This window comes from Mchenga conophoros, linkage group LG14 (genome assembly GCF_057382185.1).
Source record: "Mchenga conophoros isolate Kocher_MC1m ecotype Shallow Benthic linkage group LG14, M_conophoros_male_GT1.1, whole genome shotgun sequence".
Lineage (NCBI taxonomy): Eukaryota > Metazoa > Chordata > Actinopteri > Cichliformes > Cichlidae > Mchenga > Mchenga conophoros.
In genome coordinates this window covers 39,742,770-39,762,319 of record NC_140539.1, presented here as the reverse complement: position 1 = coordinate 39,762,319, position 19,550 = coordinate 39,742,770, and the positions used below count along the sequence as shown (strand labels likewise).

General features: G+C 47.7%; 1 protein-coding gene across 2 annotated transcripts in view; it reads right to left on the bottom strand.

The window, feature by feature from the left end:
• Positions 1-19,550, bottom strand: part of ece2b (endothelin converting enzyme 2b) — a 33,011-nt gene that overhangs the window by 6,712 nt on the left and 6,749 nt on the right. For both annotated transcript variants that reach the window (XM_085244520.1, XM_085244519.1), the window contains exons 2-11: positions 10,635-10,721; positions 7,933-8,068; positions 7,271-7,486; positions 6,979-7,103; positions 5,693-5,839; positions 5,408-5,473; positions 5,134-5,322; positions 2,119-2,261; positions 982-1,096; positions 66-176 (exon numbers count right to left, since the gene is read on the bottom strand). In XM_085244520.1, the coding sequence (XP_085100646.1) occupies positions 66-176; positions 982-1,096; positions 2,119-2,261; positions 5,134-5,322; positions 5,408-5,473; positions 5,693-5,839; positions 6,979-7,103; positions 7,271-7,486; positions 7,933-8,068; positions 10,635-10,721 (1,335 nt within the window). The remainder of the gene's footprint in view (positions 1-65; positions 177-981; positions 1,097-2,118; positions 2,262-5,133; positions 5,323-5,407; positions 5,474-5,692; positions 5,840-6,978; positions 7,104-7,270; positions 7,487-7,932; positions 8,069-10,634; positions 10,722-19,550) is intronic.

Below are 19,550 nucleotides of genomic sequence, written 5' to 3'. Positions count from 1 at the left end.
CTAACCAGACCTCAATCTGACCTCATGACGAAGTTTCCGAAGGCAGGGCCGGCTCAGTGACTCACAATCTCTTTGCTTTGTTTGTCAAAAGTTGCCTTGACGAACAGCGCTCCCAGCGCAAAGCCCAGGGTGTCGTCAGTGTTCCCAATGCAGGTCTGCCAGCGCGGCGTACAGGACTACGATAAAACACATGCAGTTACAAACTCCTAGGCCCAGTTAGACCAGAGCAGGTGAGTCTACAACCAGTTAGAAGCAGTTAACCTGCTACAGATTGGTATTAGCATAAAGAAGCAGCTGCTTGTTGAAACCAGTCCTGAATGATTGAACCAGTTGGCTCTAACTAAGGTATCACTTCCTTCCTTGGCATAACACATGAAACTAAGCGTGAGCTAACCAATTCAATCCAACTTTATTTATAGAGTACTTTAAAAACAACATGGCTGACCAAGTACTTTCCAGTAAAAAACAGTGAGTAAAAAAACTGTAAAAAAAACAAACAAAACTGTATCCCACAGGATGAGTGAATGGTTTCAGACATGACCTTAGTAATGATCAGACCAGCTCTGAGTTTATTGTGTTCGTGTGTGTCTAAGTTGTTATTAAAACAACATGAATTTTAAACACGATGCACAGTATTTTATCAGAATGTCAGAATGTTTAAACAACACACTGATCGCTGTTTCCGGGTTGTTTTAAGCATTCCTTGAAATAAACAATATTCTAGCTAACTGAGGTCACTCTACTTGAAGGGCACCGACTGGTTGGAACCCAAACACCATATTACAACTTACAACTCCAGTTATTCTGACACCAGCTGAATGCACCATCAGTTTAAGGAGTTGAAAAAGAAAGCGTTAGTCCCAGTCAGAAACACAATAACCCAAACACACATTGGTCCATTAGCAGGATTACCAGTTGCAGCAGTAGTAACACTAATGAGTGTATCAGCAGCAGTGGCAGTAGTATTTCAAGCTTCTGTACCTTCTTGGTCCCATAAAGACTCTCCAGCAGTTTGTCCTGAGCATTCTCGAAGCGTTGGTCCAGACTGGCGACACTCTTCTGAACCAATGTCCACATCATGTAGTTGTTCAGCAGACTGGAGACACACACACTTCTCATTACACACCAACCAGGCAGATTTAATAAGCAGGGCAAGAGCAGACTAAGCAGGGCAGGGCTGGGCAAGCAGGGCATGAGAAGCAGGGCTAGGGCAAACAGGGAAGGGCAAGCAGGGGTAGGGCAGGGAAGCAGGGGAAGAGCAAGCAGGGCAGGGCAAGCAGAGGTAGGATAAGCAGGGCAGGGAAGCAGAGGTAGGATAAGCAGGGCAGGGCAAGCAGAGGTAGGATAAGCAGGGCAGGGCAAGCAGAGGTAGGATAAGCAGGGCAGGGCAAGCAGAGGTAGGATAAGCAGGGCAGGGCAAGCAGGGCAGAGCAAGCAGGGCAGAGCAAGCAGGGAAGGATGGATGCCAGGGACTACGTCACTGTGGGACATGTTGGTGAATAAGAAGTTTGTACAGGTTTAATTTAGAACTTTCAGAACTCAGCAGTCAGTGTTGTTCTGCTTATAGTGTTTGGGCTGACAGGAGTGTTACCAGATGCACGTAAACACAGACATAAGTGTTTGATTATTTTTTGATGTTCATTCTTTAAAAATGAACTCGAGAAGTTATTCCTTTAGAAATCGTACTCATCCTAGTTTCTGTTTCACAGTTACTAAGCTCCGCATCTTTAGCTGGAGTGTGATTTGGCTTTTTTATCTGTGCATATTTCTTAAGTTAACCCTCTCACTTCTCAGGCTGCAGCAGTGGGTCAGTCCCCACAGACACCTGTGCTCAAATGTCCGGCTTCACAGCGGTGGGTATACTTCACACAACTTAACTACTGTTTTGTTGTTCACCTATTTAAGCTTTAGACGGTGAAGGTTTTTAATGCATTTACCTGACAAAAATTTGGCTGGTTAATGATTAATTGTGTCTGTGATGTGAGTCTCACTCTGAGTGAGAGTCACGGAGCTGCTCAAACCTGCACTTCATTCATGAGAGCAGCACAGTCTGACAATTCATGTCAATAAGACCTGTGTGTTACCGCTGTGGGGGTGGGGCAGTGGATAGCGGCTGACCTGCGGTCTGTCTTGTTGATGAGCTCCGACACCTGCTGCAGGTACTCTTTGGCATACAGGACGACAGGTTCGGTGTCGTTTAGCTCCAGAGGAGACAGAGAGGACGACAAGTAGTCCAACCAGTCGATGGCTGGAGCCAGCAGCTGGAAAGGCAGAGACACACATCACATCACAATAAAACTGACCCCAGCAATGAACCAATCAGCGGGGAAAATGAGACAAAGGAGCATCTGAAGAAGGACAAGGAGGTGAAGCCAGTCAGGAGGATAACAGTGTTGGGAAAAGAACAAAGGAGGGAAGTAAAACAGAGAATCCCAGAGGAGACGCTAACGTCCAGAAAGAATAAAAAAACATAACCACGAAGAGCGAGCAGAGACATCAGAGTGTGTTTAAAGAGTCTGACAGACCAGCAGGCACATCTGCATTCACACGTATGTACACATGTGTGATTGCTTGCACACGGTGTAGATACACTGTCAGTTTGCTCTGCATATAAAGGCCTTACACTCGAGCCCTCTGTGTTTGCCGGGGTTAGAGACCAGGTATAACCCAAGCTACCACCCCAAACACCCCAAACAATACCATTTCGATTTACAACTTACTACTTAGTCGCAAAAATAAAATCTAAAAAATTAGCGAATATTTTAAATTTGCGGTATGAAAAACAGGCGAATTTTGCACAAATAATTTGGAGTCACGTTCCACAAATACTGACTCGCGAACAGGCAAAGTGGCTCTGACTTCATGCGCATCTCAAACTTAGCAGCTCCTGTTTGTCTGTGAGAAAGAGCAGTGGGGCTTTTAACAGGGCTGCCTGCCTGTCAGCAGTAATCCTCAGTGTGGGAGCAGACTGCACCACCCGGGGGGGAGATGCAGAGATGGAAAGCTAATCCCTGCTGTCTGCTTTGCTTCAGCTTCAAACAGTCAGAAAGTCAAAAACTGAAGTGTGGAGACTCTGCGGGGAGGAAACACACCACAGTGAATGAGTGGAGGCTTTTTTAAGACAATGGCACAGAAAGCAGCAGCTCACAGCTTTGACACGTTTTGCTCTCCGATCAGCAAAGCCCATGTAAAGTTTCCACAGCCCTAAACAACATGACTTCACCATAGGGTTGTGTACAGCGGAGCAGCGGTCCTCACAGCAACAGGGTCCAGGGTCTGAATCCACCAGCCGGCTGAGGTCATTGGGTTTGTCCGTCCTGTGTGAGGCTACGTGACATTCCCACACTGGCCGTAGGCGTGGACACCAACAGGTTTCTGCGTCTGCGTTACTGTGCAACGGGCTGAGGACGGGGCCAGGTGTACCCCGCCTTTCACCCTGCTACAGCAGAGCAGTGGGCCTCTAGACCCCCACAATACTGCAATGCATGGGTGGAACACGGATGCATCTCTGACATAAACAGATCACAAATCAGCAGTTTCACCTTCTTTCCTGTGTTACCTACACGCAGCAGCCAGGCCTGTGCACACTCACTGAGTACACAGAGTCTGTGAAACACGGAGGAGGCTCAGTCGTGGTTTGGGCTGCGTGTCAGTCGGTGGTGTTGGAGATCTTTGTTAAAAACAATGACTTATGAACTGAGAAAAGTGCCATCACGAATACAGGAAAGCTTCTGATTGGCTGCAGCTTCATTTCTGTGGGTCAGGGATGGGCCTGCCCAGAGCCGGACCTCAGCATCACTGAAGCAGTGTGGGCTCATCCTGACAGGGAACAGAAGGCAGAAACATCCAAAGAAGAAACCTGGAGAACTGAAGATGGTCACAGAGAGCTGCTCACACCAAACGTTCAGTTTCAGCTCATTAGAAATGCACAAACTCTGTTTTTGTCTCATGTGCTATATTTCATGTTTCAATAAATCACTCTGCCTATTTACATTGACTCAAGACTTTTGCACAGTACTGTACAGCCTGCAGAGTTTGTTCTTTTGTTCTGCAGGAAATATATCAGCTTCTCGGGAGTCTCATTTTCACAGAACTATTAAAAAATGTGCAAAAAATATAAATTTAGATGCTTCAATAAGCAAAATCAAAGCATCTGAAACAATAAATAAAAGAATTAAAATGAATGTGAGGAGGAAGAGTCCAGACTGCTGAGGTCTCCTCCATCTTCACATCAACCATGTTTATATAATAACCTGTTATCTAACCTCCCTCCCTCTCTCAGAGGTGCAGTCACATAGCAACGACTCATGGCAACGGTAGCCATGGGGACCCCTGAAGCATCTGCAGCCCTGGAGGACAGAGAGCTGCAGCAGACAGGCTGCGCCGCCACGACATCAGAGCCACAACGCCGACGATGAAACACATCTGCTGAATTACTGTGGCCACCGCGAAGATGGCAGGAGGACGCGTCAGAGGAACGCAAGGAGAAAACACAAACGCACGGTCTGAGCGCTGCAGAACAAACGCTGTAATCTGACCTGAGATCAGAGAAATGAACCCAAACCCAGTTAGCAGCAGGAAAGAGGACGCACACAAGCGTCACGCTGATAAAGACCGATGAACATTGGCCGTCCGTTTGTCTCCATCACCCCTGACAGCCACCACCCGTGACCTCTGACCTTTTGTCCAACTGCTTTCATGTTGATTCTGTCAGGCTGCGTCTGCTCGACGCGTCTCTGAAGCTCTTTGACTTTCGGTGACTTTTTGAATATTTCCAGCAAACATTTTTCTGACAGTGAATTCTGCACATGTGACGCCGTTTCACAACATGACAGCGAATCAAACACAATACAAAGTGAAGCCTCCGTTCACATCTGCGACTCTACGTAGACTCAGACCTCGTGACTCAAACGACGACAGCTCTCGGCTCAAAACAGAAACGGTGACGAGCCAGATGGACACAGGTGAAGATTCACTTCCTGTCCAGCCTCAGAGGAAACAACCTAGAATGTGGGAGGAGAGGCTCTGAACCCTCACGTCTTTCAGATGTTTGCCAAACATCACTAGGTTCCTTCAGTAACAGTGGCCTGTGATGTAACCAGACACAGAAACCAATCAGGACGCCAGCCTCACCTGCAGCTCCGCGATGGTGACCTTGTGGTAGATCTTCTCTTCGTCTCGCCGCTGGTCCTGTGGGACGGTGATGTTGGCAAGCCCTGTCTCAAAGTCCATAATCTGCTGCATCTGAGCCTGAGTGGAGCTCCTCTCGCCCCCCAGCAGCATCCCCAGCTCCACCATGTAGTCCAGGTACGCCACCAACACCTGGAAGAAGTCAGGTTTATTCTATTTAAGCTTCAATAAAGTCAGCATGTCACTGGAAGAGGTACACCGCTCCAGGCATTCTTACCTTCTCATTGGCTGTCTTGTTAAGGTAATAGTCCCTGGATGGCAGAAAGAGCCCTGATTGGTCCACCTGCAGAAGAGATCGACACGGTGACTCTGTGACAGCACAGAAGTCATTTGAAAGCTTCTCTTTCTGCTGTCGCAGACAAATACAAAAAGCAAACACGTCTGCAGAAGCTTGAAGCATAAGTATTCTAGTATGAAATAGTTTAAGTTAAAGAGGAAACTGAGACAGATGTTCATTCAGTGGCTCATCGGCTGAATGTGTCACCAGGTGTTTCTGCTTCACCTGAATGACGTTGCTGTTGGAGTTTTTGGGATCGGCGCTGACTCCGACGCTGAAGAACGGCTGACCTCGGTACGGACCGGAGACCACCTTCAGAACATCCATGAAGTTGTCTTTGTCCCAGGGGCCCGTCATGTTCCAGCCTCCAATCTGCACACAGTTCACATTTACTGGAATAACAAAGCAGAAACGTGGAAATCCACGGATGCTAAACAGAACACTGTCATCCAAAATCCCATTTCCTGTAAGTATAGTGATGGCAAACCTAAAGTTCCACGTGCTGTAGATGATAAAGTGATGACAGCAAAGGAAACCCAACTATCAGGTGCTCCCTCTTTGAGCTGGACTCGGTGACAGTGGAAAAACAAATGAAAGCGTATAAATAAAACGTAACACTGACGTTATCACTTCCGTGTGTTTACAGACTGAATCCTAACCCTGTACGCTGATGATACTTTATTATTGATTTTGCTACATATAAAGTTTCCATCCAGGATTCATTTTACTCCAATTAGGAAACATCCCACAGGAAGGAAGCACAGGATTACTTCAAAATAAAAGCTTAAAAGAAATGATTTTTTAAAAAAACTGGAATAAAACCAACTAAAGATTTTAAACAAATATTACAAAGTTTAACACAAAGATGCTGCTACAGTCCTGTGATAAAGGGTCCAGGTGAAACTACTGTAATACCTGCAGTTCTATTATTTTATAATAATAAATTTTATTGTAACTGATCAAACAGGAAGTTTGAAGTCGTAGCAGAGCGAGAACACGCTGATTGGTCCAACAATCATGTTTATAGTGTTCATGAAGTTTCGATGGAATAACACGTTTGCTTTTACTTTGTGTTGAATCGTGCAGATTTCTGTGCTTTGTTTTGATTTGGGAAGCTTCTGAGCTACAACGATGAATGTGCAATAAAGGGAACAACAACGTTCCCGAGTGTGGACTTCGCTCCACGTCCTTTACTTTGGGATCATTTGATTAAGCAGCTTGACTGTGGTCACAACACAAAATTAAACCGTTGTGGTAATTTGTTATGATAACATACAAAATATCCTCAGTATTGTATGAATGAAAAAGGATTTTCACCACCAACCACAAAGATCCTGAGGGTCATTTTACAGTAAAGAGATGAAAACAATAATGTTTCCTCGTTAGTCTCTCGTTTCTCCTGCGTTTCATTCTGCAGGACAAAAACCCTCCAAACTCACTTCTGTCTCCAACCTTAAACACTTGGAGCAAATTTGCCTGAGTGATGCGGTTGCCATGGTGACCGGCTGTACCTTGGTGATGAGGTCTATGAGAGGCTGAGCTCCGAGCTCTTCGATCCTCTGGGTGTTGAGGCAGGACAGGTAGTAGGACTGAGTCTTCCTCTCTGCTTCGCTGCTGCCATTAAACGTCCCGTTCTCTAAAGAACAAAAACAAACTTTGTAAACTAAAAAGTCCGCGTTTAGAAAGCTGGCCGTGTGCTCGTCTTTAACAGTAAAGTTTCACAGTGTTAACAGGGTGAAGCCAGCAGCGAGACCATTAGCTAGTTAATGATCTCTGCACGCATCTCTCCGCCCGCCGGCGTACCCAGCAGGTGTTTGAGCAGCGCCTGGTTCTGCTCCCAGATGCTGTTGAAGGTGGACCAGCGCGAGCGTCCGTCAGGCAGTGGGTTCTTCCTCATCCAGCCTCCGCAGGCAAACTGGTAGAAGTCCTGGCAGGGGTCGGCGCTGCGGTCCATCGCCTCCACGATCTGACTGGCCACAGTGACACAGGCCTCCGACAGGCACAGGCCACGCCCACTGTCTGCAGAGCATCATGGGTGAGAAAAAAAGTCAAGGTCAAAGAAAAGAGTTGTAATTATGAGAGGACGGGAGGACGTCATGAAGGTTATTATGGAGGCAGAAAAGATAAAGATACAGAAAGGAAGGAGAATGGAAAAGCAAAGAGATGGAGACAAAGAAACAAAAGAAAGGAGGAGGCATGGGGACGATCCATAACGCGGGTGAGGAGGAAAGAGAGGAAAGGCGGAGACAGGAAAAAAGGAAAGGCTGAGGTGGACAGAAGGGCATCGGGAAGGAAAGGAGGACGTAGAGATGGAAAGGCAAAGGTGTGAAGGTTAAGGAGGAGCAGCAACAGAAGCCAACACCAAGGAAGCAAGAACCGAAAGAGACGGTCACCGAAAGAGGGAAGGAAAGGAGGCAAGAACTATAGGAAAAAGGAGGTAGAGGAGTGAAGGAGGGATCCATCACCTGAGCTGAAGCCGAGTCCCAGGACCACCAGGCAGGCCAGTAGAGCCAGGAGGGCGGCCAGCAGCAGGACTGAGAGCAGGACCTCCAGCTGAGTCCTCCTCCCCAGGATGTCCACACCACCCTTCCTGAAGCCCACCTGAGACACAAAGACGGTGTCATCCATCCATGATCCAGGTAATGGTCATATTTAAGCTCAAATCCACATTTAGGAAAACTGTCTTCAAATCTCGATGAGCTGTGGTGAAGTTAGAGCGCTGACCACAAGGTGTGCATGTCACAGTGTCGGGATAATGTCCCACAATGCAATGCACGCATCAGGAAAAAGTCTGTTTACCATTTACTGGGATTATACATGGATGTATGTGGACACAGGGATGAGCGACGCCACCTGTAGGATCGTACTGGAGCTGCTATGAAGTTCACTTCAGCACCTTCAACTTCAGAAGCTTCAAGTACTGAAAGTGTTTTCTTTGTGCTGCTGTGGAAGCGCAGCACAGTAATCAGAGAGCTGCAGCGTGTCCTAGCGGCTGCTCGAGCACACGGAGCAGGTCAGCCTGACCTCAGGCTGGTTCACATCGTGTAATTACTCACCTGGATGATTGAGAATGCATCAAGACACAAACCAAGGCTGCAGATCAAATGTCCACAAACGCAGAGTCTGTTTCCCGTTTCATGCCCCAAATAGTTTGATGCACTCTGTGATTTATTTGCTATTTTTTAATTATTGTGTAACCTCTTGGTTACATACAATACAGCTTTATTTCTATAGCACATTTAAAACCAAAGGTACAGACAAAATAAGAAGTAAAACATTCGTTTAGAAGATAAAATTACAGGGTATTCATAAATATAAGGTAAATGCAGTGGGACATTAGTAGAAGATAAGTAACATGAGGGTGAAACATGGGGGAAGTGCACTAACGAACTGAAAACACTCAGTCAAACAGGTGAGTTTCTAACTGAGATTTAAATGAGTAGATGGAGTCAGAGGCGCGAACAGCAGGAAGATTGTTCCGGAGGCTCGAGGCTGCCGGGCAAAAGCACCTCTGGTCTTTACCAGGATCCAGGCTGAACCGAGAGTAACTGTCCTGATGACCTTAGGGCTCTGCCAGGGGTATATGGAGGGAGTTCAGTGAGGTAGCACGGCGCAGTATTGTTTATGATTTTAAAGGTAAGCCACAGAATTTCAAACTCAATTCGGTATTTGACAGGGAGGCAGTGCAGGTGAGCAAGGACTGGGCTGACAGAGGCAAACCTTGTGGTTCCAGTCAGAAGGCGTCCGGCAGTGTTGTGGACAAGCTGCGATCTATAAGAAGGGCGGAGACCAAAGTAACGGGATTACAGTCGTCTAATCTAGAGGTCACAGAAGTTTCTCGAGGTCCTTCTCTGGTATGTAGTGCTTGGCCTTGGAGATTTGATGCAGTTGGTAGAAACTAGATTTAACTACAGAGGATAGTTGCTGTCAAACTTAAAGGAGCTGTCAAAGAGAACACCTAAGTTGCTAACAGTGCCAGAAAGAAAGGCGGCAAGAGTGTCAGCAAACTGGCCCGTGAAGCATGGCTGTGGAGCAGCACGATTTCTTCTCATTCAATATCAGAGAGCTATCAGAGCCAGGAGCGCTGAAACAGTGTAATGACGACGAAATGTCAGCCGAAAATAAATTCACATCCACAGTAATTAAGGTCCTGATAGTGACGGACGATGAGGCCGCACCGTCTCCACCTTCTAACACATCCTCATTTTAAACTGATTTATAAGTGCTCAGCGTGTGCAGAAGTCTTGAATCGTTTGCTTGCCAGTAGTCAGACTCTCCTGTAGGTTCTTCTCTGGCTCGCTGAAAAAGTACTCGTCAGATGTTTTTCACTCATTCGCAGTCCCGTCCTCGTGCCTGACCATTTTCACAGCAACATGAACTCTGACCTGTGTGACCTCAGCAGATGAGCCTGGGCTGTGTCTGTCATGGTGATGGAAATGCTGCCCAGCACATGATGGTGGACCTCAGCACCACTGAAGCCGTGTGGGATCATCCTGACAGAGCACAGAACAAACGCAGAAACATGCAAAGAACAGCTTTGAATGTCCTTCAGGAAGCCTGGAGAACCGTTCCTGGAGAACCGTTCCTGGAGAACGTCACAGAGCTGCCTGAGAGCTGCTTCACACTGATACTCAGCTTTCGTCTGAGACGCTGGGTTTTCATGTTTGCAGCAGTTCTCCTGAACAGTTCTGTGATTTCAGACATCCTGCTTGTTTAGTGCGTGGTTGCGCTGTGACGTAACTGGAAGCCTGCGCGGTGCAGCACAGGCCTGATGGATTAAGAGGTTGCAGACGTGGGGCCAGAAGTTTGTGTCTGAACGCTCTGTCCTCCCCTCGCTGCCAAAATGTTCCCCAGCAGCCTTGGTGGCGGAGCTCCAGACCTCCTGCTGCTCCTCTCTTTGTTGGTGGTGGACTCACACTGCGGGGCCCCTGTTGGGTTTTCAGTCTGACCCCGCAAAGGCCTGCATGCAGGCGGTTGATGCCACTGGGTCTGGGACTTCACCTGGGACCAGTTAAAAGGCTTAAAGTGGTTTCCACTGTCGCTCAGAGCTGCTCTCTGTAAGGCTGAGAGGTCGCGACCTCGCCGTGACGCGCCTGACGCTGCGATCTGAGCTTTACAAATAAAATGAATTTCCTGTAGATGTGACGTGTTTGCCGCGTTCACTGACCTCCACTCTGTCAGGAGACGAGGCCGCCTCAGCCGGCACGTCGGACACCTCCTCCTCCTCCAGGGTTGCTCGCTTATAGCTGGACATCTGTGGAGAGAGAGGCAGGCAGTCAGAGACGTGCACCCTGACGCATACATAAGAAAAACAGCCGAGAAAATTGAATCTGCGGGGCGGAAACACAGAGCAGAGCTTCTGGAAACGCTGCCAAATGATCATCAACCTTTATTAAAACAGAGCCTCTCAGCCTGGCTCAGCTGCAGCATCGACGTAGGAAGCACTGCTGGGTCTGACAGGGTGGGGTTACAGCTGACCTGCAGTCACGCTGCACACAGACGTGAACCGAGGATAACTGTGACGAACACGTTTGTCGCTGGAGCCTGTCTTTGGGTTTCAAGGATGGCTTTCATTACAAATGTAAGAGGAACCTGTTGAACCAACAGGTGCACACACAGAAAACAGGTGGGACTCAGTGAATCACACGCGTGTCCACGCTACACCCACAGGTAAACTCAGTTTCTACACTAAGATCACTAAAAGGCTGATTTATTTGACTTAATCTGAACAAAAACAGCTGATGTCCTGATGCACGCTCAATCATCCAGGTAAGGAAATCCCAAAAGTCAAAGGAGCTTTTAAAGAAAAGCGTCTGGACTTCTTTAAGTTGCTTGAAGACGTTTCGCCTCTCATCCGAGAAGCTTCTTCAGTCCTGAACTGAAGAAGCTTCGATCTCCTTTGACTACGATGACCTGGATGACCGAGAACCTTCACAGACATGAATCCCAAAAGGCTGATTCTGCTCATCTGTTCGCCCTGAAACCAGCAGCACTGAGTGAAAGGAGGGAAAGACCATCTCTGAATCGAGGAGGGGGCCTAAGGGTACATCTGTCACCAAATGCTGTGATTGCAGCCTTTCCCCAACTCTCTGTGAATGGGACTCATGGTTATTGATCAGTGGGCTTTGATTCAATTCAATTTTATTTATATAGCGCCAAATCACAACAAAAGTCGCCTCAAGGCGCTTCATAGATACAGAGAAAAACCCAACAATCATATGACCCCCTATGAGCAAGCACTTTGGCAACAGTGGGAAGGAAAAACTCCCTTTTAACAGGAAGAAACCTCCGGCAGAACCAGGCTCAGGGAGGGGCGGGGCCATCTGCTGTGATTGGTTGGGGTGAGAGAAGGAAGACAGGATAAAGACATGCTGTGGAAGAGAGACAGAGGTTAATAACAGATATGATTCAATGCAGAGAGGTCTGTTAACACATAGTGAGTGAGAAAGGTGACTGGAAAGGAAAAACTCAGTGCATCATGGGAATCCCCGGCAGCCTACGTCTATTGCAGCATAACTAAGGGAGGATTCAGGGTCACCTGGTCCAGCCCTAACTATATGCTTTAGCAAAAAGGAAAGTTTGAAGCCTAATCTTGAAAGTAGAGATAGTGTCTGTCTCCTGAATCCAAACTGGAAGCTGGCGAAATCTGGTGGCGTTTACATGAGCCTGTCAGGAGTCGGGCTGCACAAATAAATATCAGCTCATGTTGAAGTGTCTCAAAGGTGTTGGTGTGGAGGCCAAAACAGGCCGCAGGCGTAGCAGCACTGACAACAGCTGATGATTTTGAAATGGAGATGGAACAATTTCAGAATAATGGTCCTCAATGAAAACAAAGACTCATCAGAGAACCCGGAGGAATCGCAGGGACATGGCCGATAACTGCCACCTTCATTAAAACATCCACGCTCAGCAGCTCGACGTGTTGTCCACACGTGCAGGCTACTGCTCCATCACGGAGAAGGAGCCAGGTGGAGGAGCGTGAACCCAGAAACAGGACGAAGCAGAGCCAGCACCGCCGGGCAGCTGCTGTCCTCGGCTCTCAGACCATCACAGACTGGCGTTGGCGATGAGCGTGGACTGTCCCTGCGAAGGACTCTGTGTTTGTGCAGCGACAGATGAATAAATATGAGAAACGTGCAGCTCGTGCAGTAAACTGAGAGCAGAGCGGGGCTCAGCATGAGGAGACAGTTAACTGTGATCAAATAAATCTGCACTTCCTCTGTTTACCCTCGGCCCCCTTCTCCCTCCTCCCCCACGCCGACTGCACCTCCACCCCCTCGCTCATTGTGTGGCAGAAGCACAAACAGCACGGCGCTCCACCCTGCAGGGAGAAGCGAGCGCTGATCCCGGACCAGGGCAGAGACATAAACTCAAACAGCTGCGCTCCGTTTTCACCACAACACCAGCTCACATACTGCTTATGGGCGCCATGGAAACCACCGTGTGCGGTGCTAACTGTTAGCGTGTTAGCAGTGAAGCTGTGCTGAAGGCGTGAGGATGATGATGATGGTCTGAACCACAGTTTACAGCTGATCTGAACTCTGACCAAAACTATGCAGACGCCCCCCTCGCCCCTCCTCCACCCTCACCCCCCTGCACTTTGTAAGAAATCCCACAAAGTGGAGCTTCGTGTTGTTTGTGCTGAGTAAATGTTTCCCTTCAGGCCTGCGGGGGCGCGGCCGCCCCTGGGGGGGCTGAAGTTTGAAGGTTTCACTGCACTCTTTCCTTTTTGAGTAGTTTGACTTCATTGAGCGCTTTGGTTTTCGTCACCCTCCAGTGAAATATGATGTTTTTACAGGGTGTCTTTACTGTTGTGAATCACAGGAATGTTTCAGGGCAATGAAGCATATGTTGAGCAGGTTGGTGGGGGCCCCGAGGGCCGACACACCTCAGAGCCGCCGTCCTGTTTCAGCATCAACCGACTGGAGCGCTCGTAGAGGGCGACTCCTTCATAGTCTGACTGTACTGACGTCTACGCCAAACGAGGCTCTGCACCAGCTGATCTCCGAGCTCAGTGAACTCTTTGCTGATGACTTTATAGACTCAGCCGCTGGTTTCATGTCTTAATAAATAAAACACGAAGTTCATTTTGAAACGATGTCCCGTTTGAGTCAAGGAGCAGAAAGCAGGGGAAGATTAACGAGCGGGGCTTCGCTGTGACTGCAGTGCGAGCTTGCAGCGTTCCTCAGTGTCTCGGACGGATCCACCGCCCGCTCGCCAAAAGCTCCGACAGCAGAACCGCTCAGTGCGAGGCCTAAAGAGCACCTGAATGTGCAGGCCTGCAGTCGCACACGTCTCGTGGTTTCACACAGACGCTTTTACGTGGCCTACGCTTACATCAAAGGCAACTTTTGTAAGTATCCTGAAGGAACAGCCCCCCCAGCCCCCCCTGATACGACCTTTGACCTTTGACGGTTCAATCAGAAACAACACAAAGAGGGACTTTCCTAAAAGCTAGATGTTGGCGAGTGTGATGGCTTCAGACAAGCGTGGGCCCGCACATGAGCCCGAGTGAGTGTAACCATGGAAACGTGCGTCACACCGACACTTATCCGAGTCGACCTCAAACAGCCAACCCCACGCGAGCGGCGAGCTCCAGCAGCTTCTGAGGATGGATTTCTCCCACCGCGGGTCACAAAGGAGGCGCGGCAGCGGGTCTGTCTCAGTGTCAGCGGAGGGTGGGAGCGTCTTCCGGTCTGTCCTCGGAGGCTCCGCGGTCTCACGGTCCTGCTGTCCTACAGGAAACCAAAGGTTTCCAACTGTTTCCTTCCTCGGGACCCACTCGGGGGCTGTCTCTCTCTCTCTCCCTGTCTCACTCTCTGTCAGTGTCTCTCATCCGGCTCTGTTCTCTTTAATTGATGACGCACACAGAGGGGGAGAGAGGGGGGAGTGGGTTGCTAGGAGACAGGAGACAGGAGTGTGTGTTATATCTCTCTGTAGAGGTTGATGTCATTGTGTGTGTGTGTGTGTGTGTGTGTGTGTGTGTGTGTGTGTGTGTGTGTGTGTGTGTGTGTGTGTGTGTGTGTAATTAAATAATGCCAGTGAATCATCTCCATTCAGCTCGGTTGGAGTTCACTGCAGCTTATATAACGCCTGTCTGTCTGTTCTGGATGTGAAGTCTGCTCTTTTGTCCCCTCACAGCCTCCGTACTCAAACACATGACCTGAGGTACAAACACCTGAACACGAGCTTCATCTCGGTGCTGCTGACAGGCCTGAAAAACTCCACATCCAAGAGCGACAGTAGCCAGTACATCGCTGCTCATCACTCAGAACCAAGCAGACGCCCGAGGACACCAGCGAGCCCAAAAGTATTTGGACACTCTTGAAAGGATCTGGATTCATGTGAATCGTCTGAACTGCTGTAAAAAGTCTGTGAAAAGCATCTGATCTCTGGTGCAGACACGTTGCCCTCTCTGCTCACGCTCTGCACCGTCCTCCATCACAGACTCTGGGCTTCTCAAGTGTAGCTGGATTTCACCTCATGCAGGAGACGTCTTCACTTTGAAACGTCAGACTTAAAGGAAGTCAGGTGTTTCTTTTTTTAAGTACGTCAGACTTCAGACCATGACTGGGATGACTGGGAACCTACAGAGATGATCCAGCACTCGCTTTGATTTCACAGAAGTTTGCAAAGAAAAGCGTCTGGACTTCTTTAAGTTGCTTGAAGACGTTTCACCTCTCATCCGAGAAGAAGTCCAGGCGCTTTTCTTTGCAAGCTCCTTTGACCACGATGACCTGGATGACTGAGAACCTTCACAGACAGAAGTCAAAGTTCTTCTCATTAATGTAGAAGACAGAGCATCCAGACTCGCCGGCTCAGAGGTTGTGTTTGGACTTCATGATCTGAACATTTCTCAAAATCCCACAGCTTTGCCTGGAATAATTCAGGGAAGCTAGCATCACTCCGGCGCTCCAAAGTGTCTCCTTCCAGGTGAAGCTGCGACTCTTTGAGTCTTTCATACTGTTTTGTTTTCCATGAACTCGGAATCAGTGCACAAAGAACCAGCTGGACTGGTTTTCCACCCGATGATACGCATCATGCTCGATGCAAACAGAATAACCATAATGCATCAGTCCTCCCCGAGGGGGGGAACAGAGGAGCCAGATTATCCCTCCTCCTCTACCAGCTTAAGACACTAGTAGAAAGTCCTTTTACTTTTGGAAAATAGAATTTGTATATCCTCTACAAGGTGTTAGTACACGTGGAAAATGTAGTTACGCTATAAAGACTAGACAGAGTCTTGGAAAAACGAGACCCGCCCTGTAAAAAGCATCAGTGGTCTCAGGAGTCCGCACTGATCGTGCAGACTCGTGTGTTTAGTATTTGCTGTCGTGTTCCACAGAAAAAAACACGGTGATGCTGGGTAACAGGCATCTCCGAAAACGTTAGAGCACTTGTGCAAATATGTGATGTCCTGATGAATCGAGCAGATATTTGAAGTTTACACAGAAACATTCTCACATGAAAACATCTTAAAAGTTTATTTTGTGACCCAGAAAGAGTAATATAGTGGAACCCTGACTTCCAGAGGGTCTTTCGTAAGTCAAAATTCAAAGTCGAAGCACCTTTTTCCATCGCCTTTTGAGTGAGGCGATGCTGGCTGAAGACGAAGTTCTTGGTGGGGGAGGAGGTGGCGGAGGCTGAAGAAAGCATACGTATGCTTTCTTCAGCCTCCGCCACTGCCTCGTTAGAGTTTTGGACGAAATGCATTCTGGGATATTGCATTTCATCATTTCGAGCTGATTGGAGACCAAAACAGCCAATCAGATTTTTTTTGCATCCAAGTCTGCAATAAGGATGTTTAGCTTCAGCTGCTGATGCGTCTCAGTTTCCCTCGATTCCTGGGGCGGGGCCATCTCTGTCAGCGTTAGTGACGTTGTCACGATCCTGGGTCTTTTGACTCAGCGTTTTGAGTTTTAATTAATTCTGATGTTTATGGTTTATGTTTACGTCCATTAGCTTATCTAAGTTCATTTGCTTGGTAGTTTCCCCTTGTGTTTCCAACCCCCTCATTATGTTTCCTGTTTTATTTTGAAGAGGTCCTGTGTTCCTGTGTTTAGTTTTACTCTCCCGTTGTGACGTTGTTGTGTTCGTGCGTGTCAGCTGTTTGCATTTCCCTCGATATCCTCCTGTGTGGATTTGGTCCGTGTGTTTTCAGTCATTCCTCGTCAGGTCGTCTGTCTGTTCACGTCCCCAGGTATCCACGCCAGGTTTAAGGTTTTTTCATGTTTTAGTTTTAGTTCCCCCAGTTTCGGTTATTGTTTAGTTTCACCCATGCCCTTTGTTTGTATTTATTTTGCCAGCCTTTAATAAACTGCTCGTTTTCTGTTCATCCACGTGGCGTTTCACATTGTTTCGGTTTGCATTTGAGTCCTGTTTTCACAACAAATACAGTCTACCTCTGCCAGACTGTGACACACGTGTATTTAATCTTTATTCTGAACCTGACCAATGAATTTTTAGTGTTTCAATAAAGACAAACTTAATTACGGTCCTTTTGCTAAAGCCCTCCCCGACAGCTTGACGCTTTTTACCCATCTAAGTGTTGCAGCATATTCATCCGTCATCTTGATGACGCAGTGCAACGGTCAACTTGGCAAAATTAAGCAGCTGTTGCTTTCCAAACCTCACAGGAGAGCATGGCTGATGCTACACTGCCTACATTCTGCTGTTACAGCGCCGATGCTTCTCATCAATCCTGGGAAAAGCGCGAGTGTAGGAATGGTTGGAGTCTTTGTTGGTTCTAAGTAGGGCTGCCACGATTAGTCGACTAGTCACGATTACGTCGACCATCAAAATCGTCGACGACTGATTTAATAGTCGACGCTTCGTTTGAAGCTTTGTAAGATCCCAAAAGACGCAGGAATAAGTAGCAGGATTTAAGAGTGTAATAACGGACTGAAACAGAAGATGGCAGCACTGCATGTACAAGGATGCCAGCTGCCGTTAAACCCCGAAGAAGAAGAAGCTGTGTCCCAGAATTCATAGCGCAGCCCAACTCAGCTTCCAACAATGGCGGCAGCTAGTTAGTTTTAATATTACTCTTATTATTCTTTCTGCGTCACAAAATAAACGTTTAACATATTTTCAGGCGAGAATGTAGCTGTGTAAACCTCAAATATCTGCTCAGTTTATCAAGACACCACATATTTTCAAAAGCGCTCCGACGTTTTCGGAGACGTCTGTTACCCACTAGCTCGATAGCTAGCCGGGGGCTAGGCTAACTAGAGCCGTGAGAACACCGGACTCCCGGCAAATCGCGTCTTTCGCTACTCAGGTTAAACATGATATATGAGTCACTTAGAGAACTTACAAATGTTGTTGTTTGGCTTTTTTCAGTATTTTATTTGTTCCTGAGTAAATCTGTTTGGCTGAGATTAAAGTTATAGTTTTTACACAGCTGAATAAACGTCAAGCAGACAGCTGATTATCAGAAGTGTGAGATGCTGGAGAATTTACTCCGGTGTCCTGTTATATTTTAGATAGCAAGGAGTTTATTAAACTTCACCGAAACAATCTGCAAACTTCATTAAACTTTAATAAACTATCATCTTGTCTATATTCTTAGTTAGCACCTTAAAGACTTAAAGCTGTAAGCTAATGATAGTTATATAAGAGCAGATGCTGCTGGTGCAATAAGCTGTAGTTTTACGTCCAATGGATGATGATCTGATTAGTGACTAATCGCAAAATTAATCAGTGACTAGTCGACTATCAGAATAATCGTTTGTGGCAGCCCTAGTTCTAAGACAACCTTCATCAGTGTTTGTCAGTGTCGACCAGCACATCAATGCAACATCTCAGTGTCAGCAGATCGAAGCTCAGCTCACAAAGCTGTTAGAGGCCATCAAAGAGCCTGTGAAGGTCACACTCTGGGACTTTGATCCAATCTGTTCAGACACTGGCAGAAGTTTCAAAAAAAAGAAAAAAACCTGGCTGGTGTCAGAAGCGACGTTTGAATTCCCGGCCTGGTGGGGACGCCCATTCGCCGCCACTTTCACTCCTCGTCTTCGGAGTAAAAGCAGAGCTATCAGCTTAACGCTGACTCAGGCCTTTGTTTGTGCCGTGAATCGTGTTCGCAGTGTAACCACAGAAACCGGCAACGGTCGCTGAATTACTGATGGGTGAAGAAAACATGATTACGGTGAGTCTGTGCAGAGCCTTTCACGGGCTCTCTAATTGGATTTTGCGTTCCTTTAAGCGGCGCTCAGGAAGAGCTCGGCGAAAAAAAACTGTTCCTGAAGGGGAGCGGGCGCCAACACCCCCTCCCGTGGAAATAACACCGGCTGCTTTAAAGCGGGACTTTCAGCAGGTCTGCCGAGTCAGAAGAAAACAGCATTTTAAAAACTGCAGCTTCGCTCAGACGGGATTAAAACCGCAGGGGACGTCAGCACTCCCTGTAGTCCCGGATCAGCTCGCTGCTCGGGACGCTGAGCAGGAAAATCACGGAAACCTTCACGCTGCAATCTTCTTCTTAGTTTGGGTCACAGCGTCTACGATGAAGGGCAAGAAAACAAATAGAGAACAGAACAAATCAGGCCTGAAGACCGCTGCACCAACATCCCAGGAAAAGGAGTGAAAACATTCCCCTTACATCAGGTAGCAGCCGCTCATCGTGACCTCCAGTTCTGCTGCAAGCTTTCCTTCAGGGAACAACTACGAAGACCTGAGCAAGTGTCGTTTTGCCTGATTTCCCAACAGATGGATGAACTTGTCTGTATTTATGTTTCCCTTTGGTTTTAAAGGTGACGCCCTCCGAGGAACAAGTCTCGCCATCGTCGACCATCCCGGTAAAGTTTCCAGACAGTAATCTGAATTCCCGAGCGAAATAAACGAGAAATACCCCATCTTTGATTTAAGGGTCACCGAACAGTTGCTGACTGAGATTTTGTTCTGAATTAGCCTTATAATCCCACTTACACACACATCACAAAGCACAGCCCAGACACGTGCATGTCAGCTCACCTGGGCTGCAGGTGTGTCTGTGAGTGTGCATGGCTGCCTCACTGACGGCCCAGGGTGATCCCGAGTTCATTACTCCGGGTCACGTTGGTGCTCTCAGACCTACAATAGCAGCACC